The sequence below is a fragment of the Ischnura elegans genome, chromosome 2, assembly GCF_921293095.1.
Source record: "Ischnura elegans chromosome 2, ioIscEleg1.1, whole genome shotgun sequence".
In the NCBI taxonomy this organism is placed as follows: domain Eukaryota; kingdom Metazoa; phylum Arthropoda; class Insecta; order Odonata; family Coenagrionidae; genus Ischnura; species Ischnura elegans.
In genome coordinates, this window is record NC_060247.1 from 105,503,028 (window position 1) to 105,530,602 (window position 27,575).

The 27,575-nt window shown below is 37.7% G+C and overlaps 1 protein-coding gene across 4 annotated transcripts; it reads right to left on the reverse strand.

Annotated features, from left to right (window-relative positions):
- Window positions 1–1,500: 1,500 nt before the first annotated feature.
- LOC124154307 (adenylyl cyclase-associated protein 1) lies at window positions 1,501–15,712 on the reverse strand. Of its 4 annotated transcripts, none has more exons than XM_046527953.1 (9): window positions 15,568–15,712; window positions 13,390–13,516; window positions 9,875–10,073; window positions 9,466–9,551; window positions 8,967–9,232; window positions 6,712–6,893; window positions 6,411–6,617; window positions 4,514–4,657; window positions 1,501–2,554 (listed from the first exon to the last, which is right to left on the reverse strand). In XM_046527953.1, the coding sequence occupies exons 2-9, from the start codon at window positions 13,509–13,511 to the stop codon at window positions 2,471–2,473; spliced, it is 1,290 nt and encodes a 429-aa protein (XP_046383909.1). In that variant the 5' UTR covers window positions 13,512–13,516; window positions 15,568–15,712; the 3' UTR covers window positions 1,501–2,470. The 4 variants fall into 4 exon arrangements, with proteins under 4 accessions (XP_046383909.1, XP_046383908.1, XP_046383907.1 ...); XM_046527952.1 differs by lacking the exon at window positions 15,568–15,712 and adding an exon at window positions 14,487–15,097 and having other exon boundaries at window positions 9,126–9,232; XM_046527951.1 differs by lacking the exon at window positions 15,568–15,712 and adding an exon at window positions 14,487–15,096.
- Window positions 15,713–27,575: the final 11,863 nt, after the last annotated feature.

A 27,575-nucleotide genomic window follows, 5' to 3' on the forward strand; every position in this document is an offset into this window, starting at 1 on the left:
AGGAACCATCACTTTACCACATAAAAGATTCCTATGACATTTCCAAAACATATATCTACTTTTAAAAGATCAGTTGCAGCCCTAAATGGAACGAAGCCAGCATAAGAGGGGCTAACTGTATCTTAGTATAAATAATGAACTAGTAAATATTAAAATTCTCATGACAATACATAATTAGAAGCGGTTTTCTTATATACGATTGGTTGCTTTCAATATTGAAGGCGTTACGAACCTATTGATGCTACTGGACATACTGGGTTTTACACTTACAATGCTACAACATACAAATATTGCTCTCTTCCTCTCCTTGCACAAAAAGGTGAGCATGAATACAGTTAAATTAGGGGGTAGAGGCAGCCTGATATTTTAATTCTTGCTCCCAGTAGGACCTACCAGGGGCACAGCTCGGAATTAAGGCTGGGGGTGGGGGTTTAGGTGCAACTAATACCTGGGTGTGTGGGGGTATGGATTACTTCCAATTTCACTCTGTCTAATCTTCATTGGCTCCAACTGCCACTCAATTCTGCGAAAAACCAAGTTTCCCATGGAAACAAGACTAAGTACCATCAGCATTAAGCCCGAGAAAAAACTATAAATGAATGCATCTCGGAAAACCTCATAGCTTTCATTAAGTACTCATAATGCCAGCTTGACAGCAAGGCCATTTTCACACAAAGCTGCAAACCTGGTGCCATTGCCAGTTCCAGCAGTAAATTTTGACACATGGGGCTGCTGGCTCTCAAAGCTGGTTTAATTTCACCTCCAAAATAAAACCAGCTATGTTATCTGAAAATAAAACCTTTTCTTCCGCACTCACCAAGCCCGATAAACGTACAAAACTGTTCATAAATAAATATAGAAACAAATAGCCTTAGCTGGCACACGCTCCCATCTTTATCACTGGCTGCATTTGCTGGTCTCAAATAGGATAACGGCATTATACTCTCTTGCCAACTGACAACTTACTTCCAGTTGTTCCATCTGATTGGACGAGTGGAAGACCAGACTCTGGAGCACTCAAATAAGAGATTAGGTGTGACTACAACTTCCCCACCACAAGCAAGACTTGAACCCATTACCTTCACAATGTTAAGCCAAAACACTAAACCTAACTAGGCTCAAATGAATATATTATAAATACAAATTATGATGGGATATCCTGATTCACTTCTTAACGTCAGTTCATTTCACCTTCAATCAAACACCACCTGTGTGTGTTACCAACGCTATCAGAGAATGATTTTAAAAGAAATCTTTCATTAATTCTGCCATTGAGAAAGCATTTACTTTTTCTTTCCAATCATTCCTCAGTAGTTATGTATAGCAGTTGAGTACTGTTAACAAAATAAAAAGAGTAATTTTGAAGATAATGGTAGTATGGGGTGTAGCAAAAAAATAAAATGAGCCTTAGACTAAATCCCATGCCTTGCAAGTGGTGTCAGAGAAAAAATTGCATATAAAAGAATAATACAGTAAGCTTAAAATTTACCAACAATTAGAGAGTTGTAAAAAAAATTCTTTACTGTGAGGTAATCTTTCCCATTAGAAGAATCCAAACTATTTACATTCTTGATTGAAACAGTTCCTGGAGTACATATTTAAGTTTAAGATTAAACAATGGTAAAAAAGCATGAGCATTTAAAGAATTCATTAATTAGCCTTTATCATGAGGAATCAATTTTTGGCAAATACAATTATGACAGGCATGTAATCAAGATTTTTAATGCTCATACTTATTACGACGGATAAACTGCTAATACCACTGGTAAAGTAGCAATATGTGTATATATGTATATTGATTATGGAGAGAAGGTATTGCATTATTTTAAAAGAATACTTCACCAGGAACAAATTTCCCATAAATATGAAAGTCATGTTACAAATACAGTATTCAAAAATTCATTACAAATTCACAGTCATGGTTCTTCATCATTCAGTGAACAGATAGTTAAGTTCACCCACATAAAAGCAACACTAAAATGTTAGCACTGCATTTCACGACTATACATAAAGTATGTACCTATAATGCACCAATTAAATACACAGTAAGCTCTGAATACCCATTTGATGGGTAAGCAGCCAATAACCAAAAAATTAAATATAAAACAATACAGCTATCAAATTAACTGAGTTGTCCCCAGAGTGCAAATGTAATTCTTCACCAATATAGCCATTTCCTAAGGTTAAATGCACAATAAATCTTTGATCATCGTGAATCAAACTTAAATATATAAAATGTAATGGGATGTTTTAATGTGCCATGTCCAGAAAATAACTCTTACATCAACTTTCTCTCTGGCCTGAATACAATTGAGCCAATCCATGACAATCCACTACTCAGCAAGTGAAAGCCATTTTGAGTGAGCAGCAATGGGGATATACTGCTGGCATAAAAAAATTGGTTGTAAATTGTTGTTGTGGAAAAGCAGGCATGAATGCTGATATCTGATGTATCTTCTTTGTATCCTTATTATGCTTTGCATTCTACCACTTCGGTTTTCAACCCCTTCTCACTCACTGTGGTCTTGTACTGCTCTGGTATTGGGTATTCCATCTGAAAGTAAAAGATAATAAATTTACTCCAATTACAAATGGTTATCAAATAAAAGAATGAATTTAAAACATGAAATCATTCTAATACTTCCATTTGATTACAATGCGTCTGACACTGGTACTGGTTTAGCCAGTGTGTGTGAAAATACCCAAACAAATAATTAATACCTGACAAACTGATACTTGAGCCTAATTCCAATCCACTTTGGAGTATCAGGGTTCTCACTCTACCTAAATAATGAAATTCACGGTTTTTTCCAGGTTTTCACGGTTTTTTTTCAGGTTTTCACGGTCTCAATGTCGTCAAATTCATGGTCCATTTATAAGTGAAAAATAGGACAATCACCAGCTGTATATTAACCAAAAATTAACATACACAACATACGCCATACATACAAGACATATGTATAATGTAAAAGCAGCAATGAAAAGTGATATCTGTTATGACGTCAACGTTTGGAAAATTCAGGGCCAACTTAAGGCCCAACCCAACCGCACTCTTGCCCGGACGCCGAATACCATGGCCTCCTTTAATATGTGAATGCCCTTAGGACCTTCTTCCGTCTGAACACCGGAAGTCCTTTTATAATTCCTCGTGCCTCCGAGAGATTATGTTTTGCGCACGTTGTTATTACCGCACAGTAACCAAATTTCCCTCACCCAATCTTTCTGAGATCGCCGAAAATATTTATTAAAATTGTTTATAGAATGTAATAAATAAAAAAATCAATTTCATATAATCACAGTGGAACCTCAATCTATCATTTTTCAGGGAGATGGACGAAAAAAACGATGAATGCGGGAAAACGATCGATGCGGGAATGTTTGGATAGGTTGCCTATGTCCCAGAAAACGCAGGATTTTGGCGTGTAATTATGATATTTGTAAAAGGATTCTAAGATATTAGACAATTACAGGAATACTAGTACTTTATCAAGACACTTGGGTCATATTATTGATTCGAATAATATCTCTTTCAAATATCCTGCCATATAAATAGCCATATTTTTAAGATTTCATGGCGAAATTCACGGCTTTTTCCAGGTGGACAAAATTCACGGCTTATTCACGGTTTTAAGGTTTTCACGGTTGAGTTGGAACCCTGAGTATACTAGGTGTACTTAAATTTCCCCATTTTCCGGAATTGACGTCATGTTTTTTGACTTCAGGCAAACTTCAGAATCAAAACAAGATGCAGTACAGCTATTTCAGATGAAGGCATACTATTGAGTTGTACCAGCCTTACTATAGAAACTTGGCAAACACTTGTTTGAACATGCTATTTGCTGTTAAAATATAATTTAATCAACCTTAGCTTCACTTTTTCGATAAAAATGGTATTTTAAGATAATTCACTTACTTTTAACGGGCTCACATAGGAAATTTATCTGCTTATCACTTTATATGCACTCCTATGTTAATCTGGTATGTGCATGAGAACTCCAAATTTTTTAACAAGATACATGATGTATGTATTAGGTTGAATTGCATGTTCACACATGACTGGCAATTAAAAACACCGTTTCAAAATAAAAGTGGAGATAGTCTCCTTCAGTGTCCCTGATTTTTAATGATGAAATTTAAAATTAATGATGAATGCAACCAATAATATATCATATTTAAATGAATTGAAAGGGTGGACTACATGAGTATTAATGGAGCTTCATTATCTTAATACTAATAAAATCACTATGATAATGAGATAAAAATGTCTTAATAGAGTACGATAGTGATTATGATAACTTGTCCAGAGCTTCTAAAAACACCTCTTAAATACTAGTAATAAAATTAAATCACGCAGTCCAAAAATACTTCCTAAGGCAAGTCAGCTCAAAATTAGAAAGTAAAGTGCGTGATACATTTCTGCCTTCACAGCAAACACTTATTCAAATAAGAGTAAAATTCAAGGATAACACAACTTAAAAAGGTCAACATAAAATTACGAAAGCCATCTACTCACATAATCTCCATTGGGTTGAGGCACCATTACATTCATCTCTGATGACTTGGAGCTGACTATTTCAACATCCATCGAGTCCTTACTAAGATACATCTGGCACCCATCTGTCTTGTCAATAGTGATAGTGGGAACCTTACCCAGCACCTAGCATCAAAGAAATAAATAACTTTGTTATTCTGGCCTAATGGAAACAATTACTTAAGAATTAAGGAAAAACATATAATGAAACTGAAAATATACCCACTAACACTTGGTTAGCAGAGAAACAGATTAGAAAAAATCACTATTAACAATTCTTAGTTAAAGCAACTAGGATCTTCAAAAAAGATGGCTAACATACTTTTTCAATCTTATAAAAATATGGAGTTAGTATTACGACTATTAATCAAAAATACTTCAGTAATTCCACCCACAAAGTCTAGGAGAGGGTACTGTTTTGGTCTGCTCTGTTCTAGTGCGATTTTAAGAAGAAAGAGAATGATTGTCGCTCAGGGAAAACATTATGTCATCTCCATAATTGCATTTGTGCTGTAGTGAATTTCATTTCAAACTAAGTCCAGTATTTTAACTAACCATTTTGTGTTAACATAATATAACATGTTGTGTGCAAGTTGACATCAGGAAACAATCCTTGGACATTGAGGCATCCACGTTAACGATGTAGAAACAATGCAAATGAATACTTAAAATAAAAATTAATTATTTAAAACTTATTTGGATATTCATTCCACTGGGGACCTTTTAAAATTACATACCACCCACTGCAAAAAAATTATGGAAATACCTCATTAACCCAATAATTGCAACAAGCATTGAAATTAAGGAGAAACATATTCCTTCAAGTATGAATAAACTCGACTTCAACAAATTGAAGCCTGAAATTGTTAGCAATATCCCTAGAGAGATTTAGGGTTAATTTCCGATGCTCAATACCATATGCTAGGACTCATCATTTATCTTGATATTTTTGCTGATTTGAACCAATAGGGAGTTTTCCTATTTTTTTTAGTGCCTAAATCGAAAGATTATTACTTCTGGAGTACATATGTACAACTTGCTTTTAGAATTTTTAAATGACAATATCTATTTTTTGGGATTAAATTAATAATGAAAAATTTCAAGAGTGCAAAAACACGATGGCTGAGTATGAATGCTGGGAAAAGCCTGTGTGACGTAATTCTGATTCTGGCTGCTGCCGCATGAGGCCACCTTGGTGCAAGGCTATGAGCACCGCTACAATGCAGGCTGCTAGCAGGTAGCACTTGGCTTAAATAATGATTATTAATACCCTATCAAACGAAGGAAACTTTCCGACCATCTGTAATTTTAATAGATGATTATTAAGAGACCTTTCCCTGAGCTCTGTGCCTCATGCGTGCATTGGTTATCTCAGATGATGTGAAACTCCTGACTATTTGTATAGCATCTAGGTCCCCGTGACATCATGTGGAGTGGCATCGCATGGGCACCAATCTGGTCTTTTTCAAATGAGGTTAAAATTGACCATTGACATTCGTCTAAACTTGGATTTCTAAAACCAAATAATTTGTATATTATGAATATGCTAATGGTGGGCAACAAATCGCAAACAATGCCTTTCATTTTCTTTGATGAAGGAAACTACCCTATTCCAATTGCTTGCTCTATAACAACTCCTTTTCAGTGCTTCCAGGGACTCAATCTAATTTTTCTTGTGCATGGTAATTCTTTGCAGTCATCAACTTTTCCCGAATGCAACATTAAAGGTTGAACTCCCAAATTACTTCTGACGGTGATTTCTAAAACAGTATCTCACCAGGAACTATTGCACCACATAAAATTAGTTGTAAAACTGTTTCTCAGCAAAAATGCCTCATCAAAGGCTAGTGCTATGTAAGAGCTTTCTTATGAAACTTACCTGCATTTGTACTGACTGGCAATTGATGAATTCAACGGATGACACAAGTGAGTCAAATACAACTGATGACTTTCGACAAGAATCAACCACCACTGAATTGATTTTCCCACGAACTGTGAGGGTGGATCCTTCACAGCGGAACATGTAAACTACATTGTTCATTTCAGCATTTTCAACAACCAAATTACTGTTATTCTTTTGATGCTCCTGAAACATTTAAATGGGGATCACATTGAATCATTCTGGCCACTAGAGATTGATTTCTGCTTCATGCTTGTCACAAAACAATGCATTTACTTACCACCAGCCACTTTTTCCCATCACGGGTGAATACAGGAGGTTTTGCACTTGGAGCACCAGGCCCTCGAACAGGGGCATACCCTTTGATTGATACGTCACCAGATGGGGCCTTAAATGGTGCAGGGCCTGAACGCAAAGCTTGATTTTTATGCACTTGCATGTCAGGTGTCACCTTTTTCAAGCCTAGAGAGAGGAATTCATGATCTGTAATGCCATTAAATTACAAAAGACTAACCAAAGAGACTTCACCACTTCCTCAAAATCTTACTAAAGAGGAATAACAATTTTTACACTTTCACCAGGATTTTACATTCATGTAAACATATATTTCAACAGAGGAAGGCAAAAACTACTTGCTTTGGGAATTATATGTTAAAGGAGATACTATGGTAAAACTATGAAAACTATGAACTAACTTAGCAGAATAAGCTTCAAACTTAGCAATTATGCCGGTAGTGCTTTTTGATTTCCAGTTCAGGGTTTAAAAAGTATTCAGTTGAGTTTTAATTGCTCACAAGTATCGAGTCAAGTCAAGTTGTATAAACCATGGCAATTTCTGGGCTAGGCAATATAATAATACATGCACCAACATATTCTCATTTTTCCAATCCCCCTCGAGCATTTTCTCTCACAAACACTTCAGCTGATGTAAAAGGAAGAAAATGATGATAAACATTTACAGAACTTGTGTCAGAATTACGAGATGCACAAAAATTATTGCCTCGAACAGTTCCAATAGGACAATTAAAATGAACTAACATCTAGTAATTGTCTACGCTGTAGTTGTCTACAGTGTAATTTAACTATGTATCCAAACTCCTACGAAGAGCCCACAGTAAAGGCACATGCAAAACTGTAATTAAGATGAATCATGGAAGATTTGATACTTTCGATATCCCTGTAACACTTTTCTTATTACATAGAATCTTTTATGAGTAACTACCAATGATTCACTGTGTGTTTGCACTGCAAATGACAGCACAAACTTGTTGTCCAGCCAGTAGATACTTTAAATGTATTTAAACAAAAATTTCAGGTGGCAGTTGCTTCGTTGGCACGTTAGGTAAAAAGTGCCAAATCAAAGAAATCTTTGGTGAGCCTATAGAAGGCCTGTGCATGAGGCCTACATTTCCGTCAGTGTTTAATACACTTTGTCTTATATCAAATCAAGGTTCAGAAGAACTAAGATCATTAAGGCCTGGCCTATTACTAGGTCCAGCAGCACATTTTTCATCCATAGAAATACTCGCTCTTTGCCTACTATCACATTTGCCTTCCAAATCATTGTCCACATTTCCACAATTTGTCATTCACTCGGTTCCAACTCACTCAAATACAGATGCATACTTTACGCAAATTTAAATATGGTCTCAACAAAAGAAATGCAATAGTTTGTGAGGTAATCACTATCCAAGCACTTGAAGGAAAGCAAGCCTGGGTCTCCCCTCACAACTCCTGGAACCAATTCTATATAAACTAGATGTTGGTGCAAACCCACCATAGCGACAGTCCTGCTTCGGATGCCAACTTCACAAATGGACTCAATTGCAATCACTGTACTTAAATGGGTTCTAAATATGAGCGGGTGAGTATGCAGAGCTTATGCAAGTGGGGGAGGTTCTTCATTGGGTGAGTCCAGATGCTGCTGGTGAGTTTCACTGAAGGGAGCACTAAGATAGACAGAGAGATGGTTGCCAAATGGAGGTATGTACTACCTTTACTTGTTCTAGGAAACAAATGGGCTATAGGTATTTCAGGCCTGGCACCACTGCAATGTACGAGGTGACCCTACTAGAGGGGATTATCCCCAACGCAGACGAATAGCTTTCACTGTCTGTTGCTCATGAGGCTAGCTACAGAACCATACTACTGTACCGACCCCATACATAATTTTTTACGTATTCTCTTGGCGTTTAGGTAATGAAAATGGGGGAGGGTATAAAGGCATGGTATAAGAAAATATGAGAGATGCAGCGGTCCACTCTGATTACTCCTGAATACCCCGCCAGCTGCTGCCGCCAACGAAAAAGTACCTAGAACCAATTTTGATAGTTATCGTAGCTGACTGATACGTTTAAAACCAGTGAAACTTCCAGGCTAAGGCAAATAAATGATTTAACGTCTTTACAAAAGATTCTTACGTGAGTTCAATGATAGAGCTTCCTATCGGCAGAAAACAAGTCCATTTCAAGCCAGAACATGCACGCAAAGGCTGAAAATATTCAAAACTCATGCACAATACACAAAAATACTCACTACGCGTAATAGCCTCTCCCTGATTGATTTCAGCAAACAGAGCGGACCGATCTTGAACTCCACCAGCTGATATGTCTAAGTTCTCAATTGGAGGAGGGGGAGGAGGCATAGGGCCAGGTGGTGGTGGGGGAGGGGCAGGGGTGCCACCCTCTGGCATACCTCGGCCTCCCCAACATAGTCCAGTGGTGTGGTACTGCTTGACAAACTGTTGAAGTTCTGTGAGCGTTTGGACCCATGCCTTTGTCCATTCAACATGGACTTTATCCCTGGTCAAGTAGAAAGTCACAATCAGCATTGAACTTCATTAGAACAACGTCATCAAAACCACAAATGGAAATTGTACTTAGATCAATTTTATGTGTGAATATTTTATCCAATGCATACACATGAGTCGAGTTAGCAATTATGGATCTTCAGCAGAAAAAATTATATCGTGATACATGACTGATTTATGGTATTTTTATACAACTTAAAAGATTGACATTGATTTAATCCTTACTTTTCTTTCCATTCTTTTAACACTCTATTGGTGTAGAATTGTCCAGCATCATTCATTTCTTTTACATATGGAGCAGGAGCAGGGCTCTAAAAATAAACAAATTATTTTAAAAATTAGAAATTTATTCCTTGGAACATTAATAATGTGTTTTCATGATATATCATGGTATACCTTTGATTAGTAAAGTATAATTTGTTCTTAATGCATGTTCTCAACACAGCAGAAATTGATTTAAATGATCAGAATTAACAGTAAATTGGAGGTAAAAATCAAATAACCACCATACCAGCCAATACAATGAAAAAAATTCCAATCCCAAATCTCATATTTAACATTTCTACTGAACCATGATGCTTGAAGTACAAAAATTCCTATAAGAATTTTTACACTTCAAGGGAAAGAAACTTACCACAGCAACCCATCCCAGTGCTGGAATGCTCTCACTTACAGCACTTAAGTGATTAAAATGAGGAGAACCTCGGTGACTTTCCCTAAAGTTTTGGATAGCACCAATACCGTCAGAAGTAGGTTTTAAGAGAGCTTGCAGTAAACTTGAATTTGAAGGAGCACTTGCTTTGGATGCAGTCACAAGGAATTCCTTCTGGGCACTGAAATGAGAAATACACAATTACGCGGGAAGAAGAAATACAAAATTTTCAATATTGTAGATAAAAGTATGAGACCATGCAAATTGATCAAAAACAGCAACATTACAACTTTGGGCTACAGTTTAAAATGACCTACAGAAACCAAATTGTGCCAGGAGCATGACCTCCACAGGAAGGTATTCTCCATACAAGAGAACTATCAGTATCATTAATGAATATTTAAATTGACACCTTAAGGGAAAGTTGCAAATGGTATGGGGTCATTCCATGTCAGTTCATCCAGGCATGACACCCACCGACTCGGATTTTGATGAAACTTGCCAATTTTCATCCTTCCATGCTGGAATGAAACAGTGTAAAATATTTCTTGGCTATCTCTAATAGTTTTTTTTTCACGACCATTTGAAGTTTGGGTGAAACTGCAGTTTTTCAATGAATGCGGTCTCCAGAGGCACTTGTACCTCCAGAGGGAAATAATTTGTCTCAGCCATAGTTTTCATCCGATTCTTATGAAAATTTGCAGGTTTACTATAGAAGTCATGAGGATTCCAAAAACTAATTGAAAAATATCCTAAGGAATGTTGGAAATTCTCTAAACTCGTATGTTTCATAAGATTTTAGAAACTTTTGCGTCAAAAACATGGTTCTATAAAACATCAAATTTTTACCTGAGGCAATATCTGAATCAAGCTAAATTATTTTTTCTAATATTCCTTAAGGTATGACCCACCACCTGTAAAAATAAAATTCATGGCTTTTTGCTTGCTTTGTTGCTAAAAAAAAATTTATGAAAAAAAAATCCCTTTTCACGACTCTGGTCGTCAGTGTTGGGTCCTCCTTCAAGTGTGATGAAATGCTAGTGTTAACTGTTTTCTATATCTAAGAAAATATTTACAACATGTATCTAGTGCATAATACATTCAAAAATTAAAACATTTTTTATGTGCAGGTTGTTTTTCTCCCGATAAGAAAAATATATTTTTGAAATAGAATATTTTAAGGAATTCATAGCACTTACCCATCATTGCTGGGGAAAACTTGATTGTTGCTATATAAAACACATCAAAATACAGGATGAATTCCTTAAAATATTCCTGGAGACCGCATTCATTGAAAAACTGCAGTTTCACCCAAACTTCAAATGGTCGTGAAAAAAAAACTATTAGAGATAGCCAAGAAATATTTTACACTGTTTCATTCCAGCATGGAAGGATGAAAATTGGCAAGTTTCATCAAAATCCGAGTCGGTGGGTGTCATGCCTGGATGAACTGACATGGAATGACCCTATGTCATGACCATGGTAATCATAAAAAAAATAGCCTTTTTGGTACACCTCACAGAATAGAGATAGCTAATACTTCTAAGAGAAGAATGAGTAAGATAAATACTTGAACTGAACATCAAAATGCACCTTGAAACCACTCAACATGTATGAAAGCATCAACAGAACTTAAAAATGTTCTAATTTATTTCATGCATTCGTATATGTTCTGTTCTACCAAAATCGTTCATGCAATTAGACATTAACTCTTTCAGGATATGTACCACATAACTAGGCCTTACCTGAACTTTTCAAAATTAACATCACTTATAATAGGAAGAGCTTCTGATGGCTGAAAATTTACACTTTGAAGCCACGAAGCAATTCATTACAACTTACATTTGGGGCATGCTACACTATATTAGTGAGACGAAGACATCACCAGAGAAATTAGAAGGTATAAATTGGAAGATTTTGAAATGTGGTGTAATAGTAGAATAATGAAAATCAAATGGATGGTGTGTATGAGTAATGTGGAAGGTCCAAGAATAGTAGGAGAGAAGTCTTTTGAAAACCTTGACAGTACAATTTAATCTGTAACATAATGAGACATGATGGTGTAATGAAATTTATTGCTGACAGACATGTATAATGGAAGGACGACAGAGATAGGCCATGGAGTAGATAAATCGAGAAGGTGAAGAAGGATGCAATGCAGAAGAATGCGTGTAATTGCACGAATGCATGAACGAAATTAGAACAGGCACTATTTTGCCATCTCACATCCACACATTCTCACATGTGTTCTAGTAATTTTGAATGCACCTTAGTACACATGTCAGACTGTGCAAGTACGTGCCCCGTGTAAAACGGCCTTTACTGCCTACAGTAATGCACTGCATGATGTGTCTTCCTAACCCGGTGGCAACCCCAAGAACTCTTCATACAGTCAATTTGATGGGAAAGCACTAAACCTTTCTTCATATCACTCAGTCATTGTCATCATAAAAAATCAGCATCAAAATGTAAATTGGATTGTAATCGTAAAAATTTATCCAAAATATAGTCCTTGGGTTCCCATTACTACAGTTTATTGCATGGAGATTAGTAAAACAAATTTAAAAATCTCACGATTGACTAAGGTATTGTTGGCATTTTGACGATAATTTTTTAACATAGCTACAACTGCATGAAGTCTATTGGAGTTATATGATGGGAGTTATACGATGTCTTTGTCCTTGAGTTGCAAGTGAACTGGAAACCAAGCTACCTTCACTTCTGGCACTTTCCGAAATAGCCTCAGAATTTTGAATGTAAGTTGAATAATTTCTATGCAGTAATTAAAAACCACTTGAAATGACACATACAATAAGGACCACTTCTTTGATTAGTATTAGTGTGCTTTAATTTTCAAGTGAAAAGTTTTTCTGTTACCAAACCTGGGGTACCAAAGGATTGGAGCCAAATAGGAATGACCTCTTTTAAATTTATTTGCAATATACTAAATATACCATCACAAGTACTCCAAATAATATATTTAAACGAGGGATAGAAATGGCATGGGGAAGCATGGTTGCCAGGTAGGTTCAACTCACTTGGCCACCAACAGATGGGACACAGGATTCTATCCCAAATTAAATCTTTAGAGTGTTCCCAAATAAATCTTGCCATATGAGACTGCCCAGGGAAAGGATAAAACCTTTTACTGATGTTTGAAAGAGGTCATGCCAGTGGCTTAGTTGCAGGTGAACTCAACGCAACTAGCCAATATCAACCATACAGTTGATACACCAACTCAGGGATTATCATCATAGTTAAGCCACAGACTTTTGGCCAACCAATATTTTAAAGTCCACGAATATCAATGACCGTAAATTTGAAAATAAATGCAATGCCATTTCTAAAAAACTAATATCCAAGTGTTAATTCATAATAATATTACTGAAGGTGTCATATACAATGATTTTATTATTGTTCAGTAACAGATAATATAAGAAACTTTGAGAAAAAATATGGCATTTGATAGAAAAAGTTACAAATTATACAAAACATACTTAAATGCACTCTCCACAAGCTTTGCATGGGCAGCAACATCACCGCCAATTTTGGAAGAACACTGCAAATACGTTTTAAGTGGCCCTTGGAGGATTGCATCATAAGATGATACTGAGGCCATTGTTTCTGTGAACAAAACAAAATTTTGTCAGGGATTTTAAAATGAACATGGTTTTTATATCGGAAAATAAAATATTTTAAAAACAATTAAGTGGACAAATATTTCATAATCTAAACCTCAGCATTTCACTTCACTGGAAGATGATTTTATTCGTTCAATATCATCAATTGAAGTCCAGTTACTTCATTAACACCCCGAATTCACACTCGGAGAAGCATTGAGGACATTATTGAATATAGGGAAAATATCAGTTGGTTACAAGGAAATCAAGCAAAAAATAAACCTCCAATCTAATCAATCATATGAGGAAACTGAAATTTTGTACATAGAGAAGTGCATATTTAGCATTGAACCCAAATAATATGCGAGCATCAAAATGTGTTAATTAAGAGAAAAAAATCAATCTTAACGAATTTTGCTACCAGATTTACAAAATGACTTTCTTTAATTCCAGATTTAGGCACAAAGGCCTACTGACCTCAATCTTTCATTGACGAAAAAAATGGGCAGCTATGCTGAAGAGGCATCGCTTTAAGATAAAAATACATCTGGGCGTCACCCCATCATGCGCTAACGTTGCATATTTTTCGGAGCAAATCATTGCCCTTGAGAGTCAGCAGAGAAAAACCACTGCCTTCCGAACACATGAACATTAGTCCCCGAATCAAAATCCTCAAAGTAACTTCATCACAACAGATTCCAATCTAACACCCACTTTAATTTACTCGTAGTTTCAAATTCCGTTTTCACAAAGCGACTCGTTGAAAACGTTTCATTTAAAAAAATAAGCAAATGACAAACACGACCCGACATTCTAAAAAATAGCGGTACGCCTAAACATTAGACAACCATCTCGGTTCAAAGCAATGGAGCCGCAAGAAACGAATCCATAGAAAGCGGCTTACTTAAAACTTAGATTAGAAATTCACATTCCAATGACATGATAAAAGATGACTCAAAGTTATTTTCATGTACCTGCCGACGGCGCGACCTCCTGACCTATCGGGTCCGGGCGGACGGGCGGTAACACTGGAGTAAGACTGACATTGCCAGTCGTCATGTCAGCGAAAAAACGATACCGTCGAATTGCTAATTCATCACGGCCGTAATTCTTGCCTCCATGTTCCTCATTCTCGGGATTCTTCTCACTATCCCTATTAACCGGAGAGTCGGAGTCATTCGCGCCGGCATGATCCGACTCTTTTCTTAGCTTCCCGTCCACGCCCTCCTGGGAGACAGCTGTAACCTCTACCTCTTTAGAAGCATTATTGTCTCCTCCTTCTATTACTCGGTCTTCCGACGGAAAACCGCATACCGCCACATCCTCTCCATCCCCGTTGCATTTTTTTCCCTTATCTTCCGAAACTTTGGATTCGTCATTGGACACCGTCCGCTTCCTGCCACACCCACAACACAACATGACACAAACTTACGAATGGAAGTACACTTAAAATTGTGAAGGGAAATGTACCCTAAACGGAATAACTACATAAACTTCATAAACAACTAGCATTAACGCATTCCCCCACACAAACCAACACTAACACACTTTCATGCGGACACGGCCAAACGCCATCTTCAGGCTACGCCGACAACTCAAGGAACCTCAAAAGTCGTCTGACTACTGAATATACCTGTACTCATCAGTTTCAATTGAATCTGAATTTGAAAATGATTCCAGCAAATATTAAATGAGTATCAAAGATGAAATTAAACCACTGACTACAAATTTCGGCATAATTAATCTGAGCATAATTTCGTTGCTACCGGCAAATACTCTTTTCACAACACAGCAGTCACCGTAACACAATTATATCCCAATACCCCGTATTCATACATAAATAATCACCAATACTCATTTAAGCACTTTATATTAATACAGCATCAAACAGAGATGAGTCATAGAACCTAAACGCATCGCACTGCTCAAGCAAAATCGGGTAGGACTATACGAATACGATTGGAATAATTTGTACTAAACTATTGATTTTGTAAGTTTAAGTAGAATTAATAATAGTATTTACAATATTACAAACGTTTGGTATCCGGCACTTACCTGGGACAGTGTCAGCTGCTGGGCGTTCGCAGACGTACTGCTGTAGTCAAGACAATCAAAACGTCTCTGGCACAAGCTGCACGGTATTTGGATCCTGCGTGAAAGGGGCTTGCGTGCTGCCGGCAATCCGCTTAGTCATACAAATTAAATTATATATCCCTATAGTTATAAAACATAAAATGAGTATTGGAATTCATGGCATGAGATGACATATTTAGTTACTGCTGGTAGCGACTTTTTGAGGCGCATAACTCAAATCAGGAAGAGTTTTCGCAACATCGATAAAACTTCTTGCTTAGCCATATACGGACAAAAAGATACACGCGAAAACCTGAGTAAAAGAGGTCGCACGGAAGATAATGCTCTTTGGCACTACCTGGGAGGAAAAATGGAAGATGATGAAAATATCTGAGAACTGCAACTAAGGCTAAAAACAAGGAAGAAAGTTGTTCCGTTATTTATTTATCCGGTAGCATGCTTGACCGTGCATTTTGGAGTTCCTGCAAACCAGCAAAAATGTTGCACCATTGATTTTGTGTTCTATGATCAGTGGTAAAAATTTTCGTATACTATTAATTAGCACTCTCATCTGTCGGGACAGCCCCTGGCCAAATTTTTGGCGGTATTTTATGAACCGAGATTTTATGCAGACGCACATGCAGCTTATGGAAAAATCCACTGGCTTTTATTACCACCATTGATTTGGGTCTTAGCTGTAAATTAAGGAAATAAATTCTAGAGGAGTATTTTTCCCGTAAACGATTTGTTTTACACCATTAATTTAAAATCAACGAAGAATTAAAAGGGCTTTCCGACAGCACAACCCGCATAGCGGTACTAGCAGTCTTTATACCGCTCAAATTAAGTAATTTCGTACACATTTTCCCTGAAAATCAATGGAATCAAGTATTTGTGGTAATCGCATAATAAAAACATACTAAACACAATGCGTTAATTGATATTAAGGAGCTATGATAACATCATGTTTGAACGTTAATTAGAAGTTGTGGAGGGGGAGTGGTAAATAAAGAATGCATGTTGAATTAGATGAGGAAGAGATTGATAAAGAGTAAAACACTGGATTCCGCGGAAAAATCTCAATTCGGCGAAAATGAATGAAGAGAAGGATCGGAGCAGCACCCGTATCCAGTCGCGTAAGCTCTCCTTCCGACTCATTAAGTTCAAGGTAATGACGAAAGTGGTGAATCATGGAGAGGTGAGGGCTATCATACCGCCGATTTTGGTTATGACTGATGTTGCTCTATATTTCGTGTGTGACCCACGTATTGTGATCGAAAGGAGCAGGGGCGCTGCCAGGAATTAAGACTGGGGGGGTTTAGGTGCAACTAATACCGGGGTGTGTGGGGGTATGGGATACCCACCAGGATAAGTGATCGGTGCGAGATTAATAAATTGCGGAACTTTAAGATAAACGGTTCAAAACTGTGAGTTTTACGGCTTTATGAGGGATAATTTATTAATACTTATACTATTCTATTAGTAATATCAATCCAATTAAGTAATATGGATTAAACTTAAAAATTTCTCTGAGCTCTGGAGGGGGGGTTTATCCCTCAAAACGCCCCCTAGCTGCACCACTAGAAAGGAGCAGTTTATTGGCATTCAAACCCCCAGTGAAATGTTTCGGAGATGCAGCCTTAGGTGTATCCATAATTTTCTAGCAATGGCCTTGCCATGAATCGGTCATTCAGTAAAAGTGTGGGTTAAAGTTAGCGAGATGAGCGGAAACTTCACTAATCTATAGAGTATCGGTACAGGAGACGGGGAGAGCTTTTGATCCCAACACCTAGCAGCAAAGTGAACTGCGTGACCTGACAACTGTCAAAGGAAATAGTAGTCCAAGTTCAGTACTTTCCTAAGCACAACCTAGGATTCAAAAACTGTGCTACGCTTAGCGATTTCTTGAGGCTCAAACTATTTACACCTATGTTTGCACGTAAGGGTCTGAGTCAAGTGGCATTTAAAGTTCATTGGCGAAATTTTTCTGACATATAAGCCAACCTGTGAAAACTTAAGAGGGCAAATAGGTCAGGAAATCTTGATTAAATCCAGGGCCGGTTTAAGCGGTAATCAAAGTACGCGGCCGCGTAGGGCGCCAAGCAAAAGGGGACGCCTAAGCGCTCACAATTGTCAGTCCAATGTTCAATACTAATCAAACAAGGAGATTAATGAGGGTTGAGGGTTGATTTACTCCAAAAAATTATTGTAGAAGTAAGGTTATATCGAAAAGTGGATACCCAAACCCCAAATACTCGGGTTATTGTTATTACCAAATGGACTCGCCCGTCGGAGGCCCCTCCGTTCGGGGTATGAGGGGAGAAAAGGATGGCGGAATGTTGCTCGCTTACGCTAGAATGATGTCAAGAACCAGCCTTGATTAGACCGTACGTCATTTCCATTTTTATTTTTTTTCCATTCCAATATTCTCGCGTTTCATCAAACATACCATTGGAATGGAAATGAAATATGTATACGGATGGATATTAACGCACAAACTCGAAAAATTACAAGGATTTTCCGTCAGGGCTAAGAAGCACGGGGGTCCGGTAGAAGAATCGTCAGGGGCTGCATTCAGTACCGCCCCTGTGGCGCTATATTGCATGGTGTTTTGTTCAAACAGTAAACAATAGCGGTTTTGTTAAAAAGGATAATTTATTTGTTCTTGTTAGTGACTTTTTATTTCTAAATGCATTGTTCCTATTCAAATAAAAGGAAGTTGTCGCAACAATCATTTCCAAAAAATTTCCATGAGCCACGGACTGCGCCGCTCCCTGCGCCCATGACAGGCGTAGTTATACTTGCCCAATATAACATATTATTATTAAGATCCATATTGAGCCTCTCCCTCAGGGGACGCCCTGTGTGACGCCCTAGCATACATGGAATGGGATATATCGACAATACACGCATTTTGCCGGATGGCTACTTCTCCCCTCGTACACCATGGCAGGTGGTGCTGTAAAGTCAGTGGCGGATCCAGGATAGAGGCAAGGGGGTGGGGGTCCAGGAGGTTACGAAAATTTTGAAAATTTCGAGGCTTGTTACTGCTGACTGCTGAAAGCTGACGTTAAAAATCAGTTCTATTGTCATGAAATATGCAAACGGTATTTTGATTCTCAATTCAAAAATATCAGAGCCCAGGAAGTCGTTCAATCAGTGGTTCAGATCAGGCTAGGCTATGGTTATATTTTATCCTTTTTTCTTTTGTCCTCGAGGCCTTGAAGAAATAAATCGGGATATATTTCGGCTTCAGTGGATAATTTTCAAAAACACTTATTGCATTACACTCGTAGATTACCATCGAGCAAAATGATACATTGCGCGGATGAGTGACCCGAAAAGTTGTTTACAAGGTATCTAGGAGGGCGACCCATAATTAATTCATTTTTTTCGCAGCATTTCATTTATGTAAGAATTCGATAAATATCATTTGGTATTTATTTATATTAATTCTATTGTAATTAAAATTACATAGTAATTTGATGTAAAAGTTTAAATTGAAGAAAAATGATAATTAATTGGATTCTTAAATGTTTTGAAAAGATTTTAAAATTTGTTGCCCGTCTTGGCAACCTCAAATGGACCAATTTCAAAGCTTGAAATCACTTCAAATTAGTTTTTAAAATTAATAAACCTTCTCACAGAAAAAGATCTTATGTCTCTAGCGAACGAAAGTAGGACTAAATAGCACGAAGTATATTCCAGAGACCATAAAGTGATTCAGTAATGCTGGCAAAGAAATTTCTCCTTCAATTAAAGATATTGGTGACAAAACGGCGATTCGCTTATTCTTCCTAAATTTTCTTCACTCGCAAAGAGTTCAACGTGATCTCTCGTTAGGTGATACTCATCCGAAAAAGTCTTGCTATTTCAGTAACTACGCCCCCGAATATCTCGTTTGCGGAGAATCTGGCAAGGTACTTCGCCCTGGAACTGCTCACGCCAAGTTCGCAAGAAACTTATCGTTACGTAACCATTTTCTGCCACTCGTGGCATAGAAAGATATTATGCTGGAAGCGCACCATTCAAACACAATAATATTCCATGAAAATCTTTCCTCCGAAGGTACAAGATGTTTACTAGTTCGCGCAAGACTGAAACCAATCAAACGAATAAAGATCACGGATGTATATGTTTCGGATATTCATGGGAATATCATGCTATTATCGATACTAACGGTACTGAGGAAATCAAGTTTCGGCAGAGGTGACATCCATAAGATTTTGAATTCGTTTAAAAAAGAGCTCTATTTTTTTACGGCATCTGTCTCAATAATATGTACTCTCAAGTTCACGGTTAAACAACGAGTTTTTCAGGAGCAATCTCATCCAGATTAAATAAAGACCAAATACTTAAATAGAAACAAACTTTACCCACGATTAAAATTTACTATTACCGTCTATAATGACCCTTTCTGTACATATTTGAAAAAAATTGACGGGCTGCATCTATGTATTTGCCTAGAAAAAATATTTCCTATATATCAAATCATATTCTATTTCAATTTTATGACAGATATTACCAAAATAAAATGGCAAGTCAAGCACCGATGTCATTAGGATTGTTATTCAGGAAGAGCAAATGAAATGATCGTGAAAATAAAATGTTTTAGGTGTCCACAGAAGAAAATGGATTAAAATTCGAAATAATAACTTTGATAACTTGAAAAGGAATAAAATAGAAATTAATTTCACTATATTCTCCATCATGTAACGCAGAAATGCCTGAGCCAGAATCAAAGAAATTACGGAGATCCTTGTAAGAAAATTCCCTAAGAGAATATTTATAAAAATTATCCTCGGGAAGGAGACCGCGAAAAGCTCTCAAAATTACAAACTACTTTTTATTCTGGTGAATAACCTCTTTTCAATCGATAAAAGATGTGCTCTTCTGATGAATAAATAGGATGAATTTTTCTCGTATTTTCGTTACCTAACCTTCTTTTATTTTACCCTGTCAGTAATTTTCCATTCATCGATTCACTACTACTCCTGTATATAATAAGCACGTACAGGGGCGGATCCAGGATTTATTTCTGGTAGGGGCACAAGCAAGGCCGTATCCAGGATTTTGTTCAGGGGGGGGCACAAGGATACCTCATCGTACAAAACGAACGGAATGATAATGGGGCCGTATTAAAAATCTAGCATATTTTTAAGGGTCTGGGGGGGGCACGTGCCCCCGTGCCCCCCCCCCCTGGATCCGCCTATGAGCACGTACGAATGTGAATTTTGGAGAAATGTAACTTTATGTCAAAATTTTAAAAAATATGGCATTTTTCCGCGCAAAAATGTCTCAACTCTTCAAATTCTGGGAATAGTTTCAACATCTAGTACTAAATTTACCTTGTTTTTCAATCTGGCATGGTCTTTTTGGCATGGTATTTTGATAAACCTACGAGGGCACGCAGTGTAATTCAGTGTAACATGGATTCAGGAGGATCTCCCTCGTAAAAGAAAAAATCGCAAAAGCATTGCATGAGGGAGTGATGACAGGGGCGTATTCAAAGGGACCCCGTCACCACTCGAAATGAGAAACAGATAAAAAATTAAGAGGTGTGGTCTGATCTAGCTTAATTAATTATCCGAGAAGGCATGACCCCAGCATACTGTGATACTCCGTCGTATATACAATGTTTTATATACTTTAACATAAACTATCTTGAGGTGCTCTAATTAAAAATGAGTTAAGCAAGCCTAATATTGACCCCCATTATTATTGATCTATAACCTTAAGTTATTGCTAGCCAAGGTAGGCGTGGAAGATGACAGACGCAAATATGAAGGGTCCAAGGGCGTACCCAGGATCAAAACTGGGTCGTTCGTGTCCGTGTAAACCCGTGGTCGTTCAAGTTGTAACACAGAAAAGGTTACGAAACAAAAATTTCAAACAAATTATAACGTATCGCCTTATACATTTTCATAACACACTTCTATTGGTTTAAAAAAATATTTATTTTGATTACATGCTTTATACTAATATCACTTTTCTCGGATTTCGAGGAAATTTGTTAAAAATTTTCAATTTGAAATAAATTTAGTTTTGCTTCCATGGGGGGCAGCTGCCCCATCCTGCCCCCCGCTGGGTACGCCCATGGAAGGGTCTAGAGCGCGTCTTTGAATATGATAAATATTCCTGAAGTGTTCTGAAAGGCGCAAGGGCCATGGGCGCGACACTCGTCACCGGAGTTACCATGGGTTTTCCAAAGGGGTATAGCTCTGCATTGGGATCTATAAACGCCAAGGACTGATGAAAAAACATGTAAAAGAACCGTTTTTTTTTACATCTTTCAATTTTCTCGCGACTTGCGGGAAGGAGGAAACAATCCAACCATGCATGTTCATTATCATGCCCTGTCGACCCACTGACATCTATGAATCCAACGCTGCTCTGGGGCGAAATCAAGGTGTTTGAGGAGGGGTTCACAAGGGCTCGGCGGTATGGCAGCTCTCAACCACGGATATTAGCTCTCAACAAAGCTACTTTGAAAAAACATAGAGCACATGACATGCATACGCGAATCGTAGTCTACTGAACTTGTAAAAATAAATCTTGATATTTTAACGCACTAAGAATCACGTTAATATAAGTATCCTTTTTTTCTTATTTTCTCCGGAAAAGCTGGTTTCATTCGACCTGAATTCGGAACTTCATTATTCTAGCGAAAATAGATAGGAAGAATGGGCAACCACCGAAAACTTTATCTGTAGCCATTATTTGGTGGAAACCTATTCCCTCGTCCATCTTCACAGCTTATGAATGAAACTGCAAAATCGGGTGGAGTAAGGCGACCCTTTTAAGAAGACTCGTCTCTCCTTTTTGCCTTTTTCTTTTTCTAGTGAGTCATTACTAAATTAAAACTTCTGCCATCATATTGAAAATTTCAGTGTACGTGGAATAAACGTCTGTCAAAATTTTCCTTTATCTTTACGTAAAACATACGTGTGAAAAATGTTTGCGTAGCATCATCAAATTTTAGACAAAAAATGGTCTACTTCGGATACTCAAAAGCTTAAATAAGTTAAAGTTATGCGTAAGTTATGAAAGAGTATTACCCTCGTCGGTAAAAAGACCGGTCGAACGGGAGATATGCGTACTACCATAGAGTAAGTATATACTTACTCTATGGTGCTACTAAGAGAAAATAAAATTGATCGTTAGAATTAACACGGTCTTGCGAGGCAAGATTTTATTTCGTCTATTCATTAGACTGTTAGTGATAGACGCCCGTTCTGGGCTAGTAGAAATCCAACCCCCCCTAAAATTGTTGGGATATACAGTGCTATGTGCGCCCCTGACAAATGAACCAGAAACACACCCTCTCCTCAAGTCAACCCCCCCACCCCCGAAATTTTTTTCTGACTGCGGCTAAGCGCGTTTCGACGAAGACACGATTTTCAAGAGCGAATTCTTTCTCTAGGCATCGTCTATTTATAACAGGCAAGGAACGTAGGCGGAGTTGGAGGGTTGGTGGGTACATGCATTCGAAACGGCGTTGAAGAGCGTGGGAGAATGCGGTATGGACACGGTATAATGTCATTTTTGGCGGAGTGGAATTTCTTGCAATTTTTTTCTGTCGCTTCGGAAATTTTCCACCACATTTCACTTCAAGCAACCACGTCAATTTCGCATATGAGACCGCGTGAAGTAAAAGATTTTTGAATGGATGCTATGTTACGTGGGCTGAGATATTTGTGGCTAAGTTTTCACTTCGATCTATCCTAGGAAGCGTTACTGTCACAGTTGACAGAAGCGTGGTGAGTGCCGGGTGTCATGTCCCAGACGTTTCATGACCTATTGCTGGTCACTTAGTCATAGGAAAATGAATGATCATGAAACAATGAAAATGAGTGAATGCCATCATGAAGCGCGAAAGCTTCAACCAAAAGATATTTGCAAAGGTTAATGATTGAAGAGAGAGAGAGGAGGTCAGTAGTGAAAATAGAGCAACCCGAAGGAGCAAAATATGGCGCTAATGGCGCCAATGAGAAATATTTTGGAAAGGAACCAACGGTTTTGGGGAGATTCGAAAAATATATAAAGAGATGCTTACTTAGTAGTCTTAATTTTTTCCCTATTTGCGTCGCATTATATTCATATTGGAAAGTTCTAACGATAAGGTAATACTAATCGCTTAGTGTAGAACAGTGGCGAATACATATGGGGGGCGTAGGGGCCGCCCCCCCTAGCGGGGCTTCCCGCATTGCCGAACCACAATTGTAACTTTTTATATCATAAGATAGTATTGTCTTGTATATGCGTATAATCAGTTGAAATGAAACTATCCTAAATTTTGCATGTACCTTGATTATTTTTAATTACGATAGATGTACAGGAGGCTCAAAATATCTTTCGCTCCCTCCCTTGATTTTTTTCTATATCCCTTCCTAGTGTAGAATAGTAAACCAGCACAGTCGTTACAATACCACTGAAATTCCTTACTTTCCCCATTCCCTCGCTTTCCCAAAATTAATTTCTTAATTTCCTGTGACTTTTTCTCACTCTCGTTTCGACCATAATAAAGCACTTTTGAAATCGATATACAAGCGGCAATAAAAAATATATTAAATAGAATTAAAAAATTATATTGTAAGTTATCTTTAAAGCGTGTTTCTTGACAATTCGCATAAAGAAAAACAGATATAGCGCACATAAAGATTAGAAAAAACAATATGTAATGAGCAATAAAGTGTAAATAATGCTTAGCAATGCGATGTCATCGGATCCTTATCTTCCCAAAACAGCGAGTTAAGTGGTTTTACATAGAATACGGGTGTTTCCAAAGGAATATTAACCGATTTATTCCATTTGAAAGACGGGAAGCTGTATGTCCCTTAGCCAGCCAATGACGGGGTCGACGTGGCAGTCCTTTTCAATCGCACAACGTCATAAATATTCCCTGACACTGTAGGCGAGATATCGTGATTTTTCCCTGATTTCCCTGGCCCATTACAGATACTCTTGCTTTCCCTCACCAATAGCAGCACTGAACAAGCCCTATCAGGACACGCCATCAAACGTTATACAAACAGGATAATGGGGCTGTATGCGACGGAGAGAAGAGCGGGGGTCAGTGTTGTTGGTTTTGAAGGGGAAAGCGCGATATTCGTCGCGATTGGTACCCCCTGATCGACAGTACAAGCCTTGGTTCTTTCTACCATACAAAATACGTCGAAACTGTTCCAGTTCCACCCAAGGGCCTCCGAAGATACTTACTGAACCGCTCTGGCATTCGAATTCGACTCGAAGAAATCTCTGTCAATTTTAAAGAGAATAGGGTGGTTTCCTTTTATTTTTTTATTGCCTAAATTGAAAGATTATTACTCCTGGAGTACGAATTTTAAACTTTTAGATTTTAAATGACAATATCTATTTTTCGCGATTAAATGAAAAGTGAAAAATTTCAAGCGCGCGAAAACGCGACGGCTAATTATGAATGCTGGGAAATCTCCGTGTGACGTCGTTCTGGTTCCCGCTGCCGCAAGTGAGGTGACCTTGGGGCGAGGCTTTGAGCGCTGATACCACGCAGGATGCTAGCAGGTAGCTGAGTACCCTGCTAGCTAGTAGCGCTTGGCTTAAATAAGGATTATTAATACCTTGTAAAACGAAGAAAACTTTCCGACCTTAGCCAGTTTTAATAGGTGATTATTAAGACATGTTTCCCTGAGCTCTGCGCCTCATCCATGCATTGGTAATCTCAGACGATGTAAAACTCCTATCTACTCGTATGGAAACTAGGTCCCTGTGACGTCACGTCGCATGGGCGCCTATCTGGCCTTTTTCAAATGCGGTTAAAATTAACCATTGCCATTCGCCTAAACTGGGATTTCTAAAACCAAATAATTTGTATATTATGAATACACTAATGGTAGGTAAGGAATCGCAATCAATGCCTTTCGTTTTCTTTGATGAAGGAAACTACCCTATTTGTCTTGTGCCCTAGCCTCTAAACTATAGAAAAGTTTCCGGCGAAAGTGATCTGAGGTATGAAAGCAAACAGGACTGAAGGTCTCGGATAAGAAATGCCTTGCAATGAAACCCATCACAGTTTAAACTCATGACTTATCTTATCTTTGCTTGTCATACTATAGATTAAACAAAAAAGAGTTCTTGTCTCGAGTACCAACATTTATTTTTCACGACGGATTAGGACGAAAGGGGGACGCGTCCACTCAATTACTTATGCCCTCCGGAGAATTTAATGAGGTTATTATGAAGGTATTCCATACCTTCCAGACTTCTGCAAAGCCGGTCCCCTGCAAAGGCTTACTGCTATCAACGCCAATGACCGTGTCCTTTCCCATGCACCTCTTACAACGACAGACCATCTATTAAGTACATAAGGTTAAAATGGTTGTCAATTTAATAAGATTTTGCGTTTAAATTAGGATGTACCTCATTTGGGAAAGAAACTTTTGTTCGCGAAAATTCTTGCTTTCATACCTCTCATTTTTTTCCTTCTGGTCATATGACCTCAGAGATCAAATTTTATCTCAATCGGACTCTTATCCCGCGCCGAATCGAACGACACGGTTAAGCGGGGATTTCAAAGGGAAATAGGGAGTGAATAGTTTTTTTTGCTTAGTAATGATAGAATTCATAATTTAAAAATTTTACCATATTTAAATAAACTGGGGTGGGTTTTCACAGAAAAAATTATGTATTCTTGATAGCACATACTTTTAAATCAAAATTTCCACGTTAAGAAATCGTTACGTTTCCATGGTTCCAAGAAATCTGATTTTTTACTTCCTTCGTATTATCACCAAATTAAAAAAGCAACATAACTTCATATGTTGAGGAATCCAAAACGTTTAACCTTCTATGTTTAAGTTGCTGCGCTAAATCCTATATATTACTGTCAGATATATCGAAATATATCCATTTAATAAGTTCGTCCGTCTATGGACGAATAGACCTTTCCTCTACGCTTGCATGTTTCAACTACCAATAGGGTAGTTTCCTATTATTTTTTTATTGCCTAAATCGAAAGATTATTACTCCTGGATAACGCTTTTAGATTTTAAATGGTGATATCTATTTTTCGCGATTAAATGAAAAGTGAAAATTTTCAAGCGCGCGAAAACGCGACGGCTAATTATGAATGCTGGGAAATCTCCGTGTGACGTCGTTCTGGTTCCCGCTGCCGCAAGTGAGGTGACCTTGGGGCGAGGCTTTGAGCGCTGATACCACGCAGGATGCTAGCAGGTAGCTGAGTACCCTGCTAGCTGGTAGCGCTTGCTTTAAATAGGGATTATTAATACCTTATCAAACGAAGGAAATTTTCCGACCTTAGGCAGTTTTAATAGGTGATTATTAAGACATGTTTCCCTGAGCTCTGCGCCTCATCCATGCATTGGTAATCTCAGACGATGTAAAACTCCTATCTACTCGTATGGAAACTAGGTCCCTGTGACGTCACGTGGAGTGGCATTGCATGGGCGCCTTTTTCAAATGCAGTTAAAATTGACCATTCGTTTCAACTGGGATTTACAAAACCAAATAATTTGTACATTATGAATACACTAATGGTGGGTAACGAATCGCAATCAATGCTTTTCGTTTTCTTTGATGAAGGAAACTACCCTATTGTATAGAAGAGGCACGTTGAAAATGTTTTTATCACTCTGGTTGACTTATTTCCATTATATCATAAAAAAATATTCCGTCGCTTTAACGTTTATGGCATTATTTATACTAACTTATCAATTAAATTTACATTCCTATCGGACTTGAGGGCTTCGTCCCTTCCGAAATTCTTTCCTGGTGGCGACTACCCTCGGTACATCTCTCCTCGGGAGATCATTAGCCCAGGGACATGTATTATTTTTTTTATATAATTACATTTCATAATGTTTTCCGAATACCGACGATGAATTAAAACAATGATGAATCAAAACGAAAGTTTTGAACAAATTTTCTTTAATTCCAAGATTAGTTTAAAACACGTATTTAAAATTACCTGTGCCTCATGCACAGGTAATTTT

What these genes read in the sequence shown, in the direction of transcription:
- LOC124154307 (XM_046527951.1), bottom strand. Translation starts at nt 14,931, where the DNA reads ATGTTGTGTTGTGGGTGTGGCAGGAAGCGGACGGTGTCCAATGACGAA. An exon ending in CTTGTGGAGAGTGCATTTAA is followed by an intron (nt 10,074 to 13,389) that starts GTATGTTTTGTA and finishes TTCTCATTTCAG; the next exon opens with TGCCCAGAAGGAATTCCTTG. An exon ending in CTCAACCCAATGGAGATTAT is followed by an intron (nt 2,555 to 4,513) that starts GTGAGTAGATGG and finishes TTTTACTTTCAG; the next exon opens with ATGGAATACCCAATACCAGA.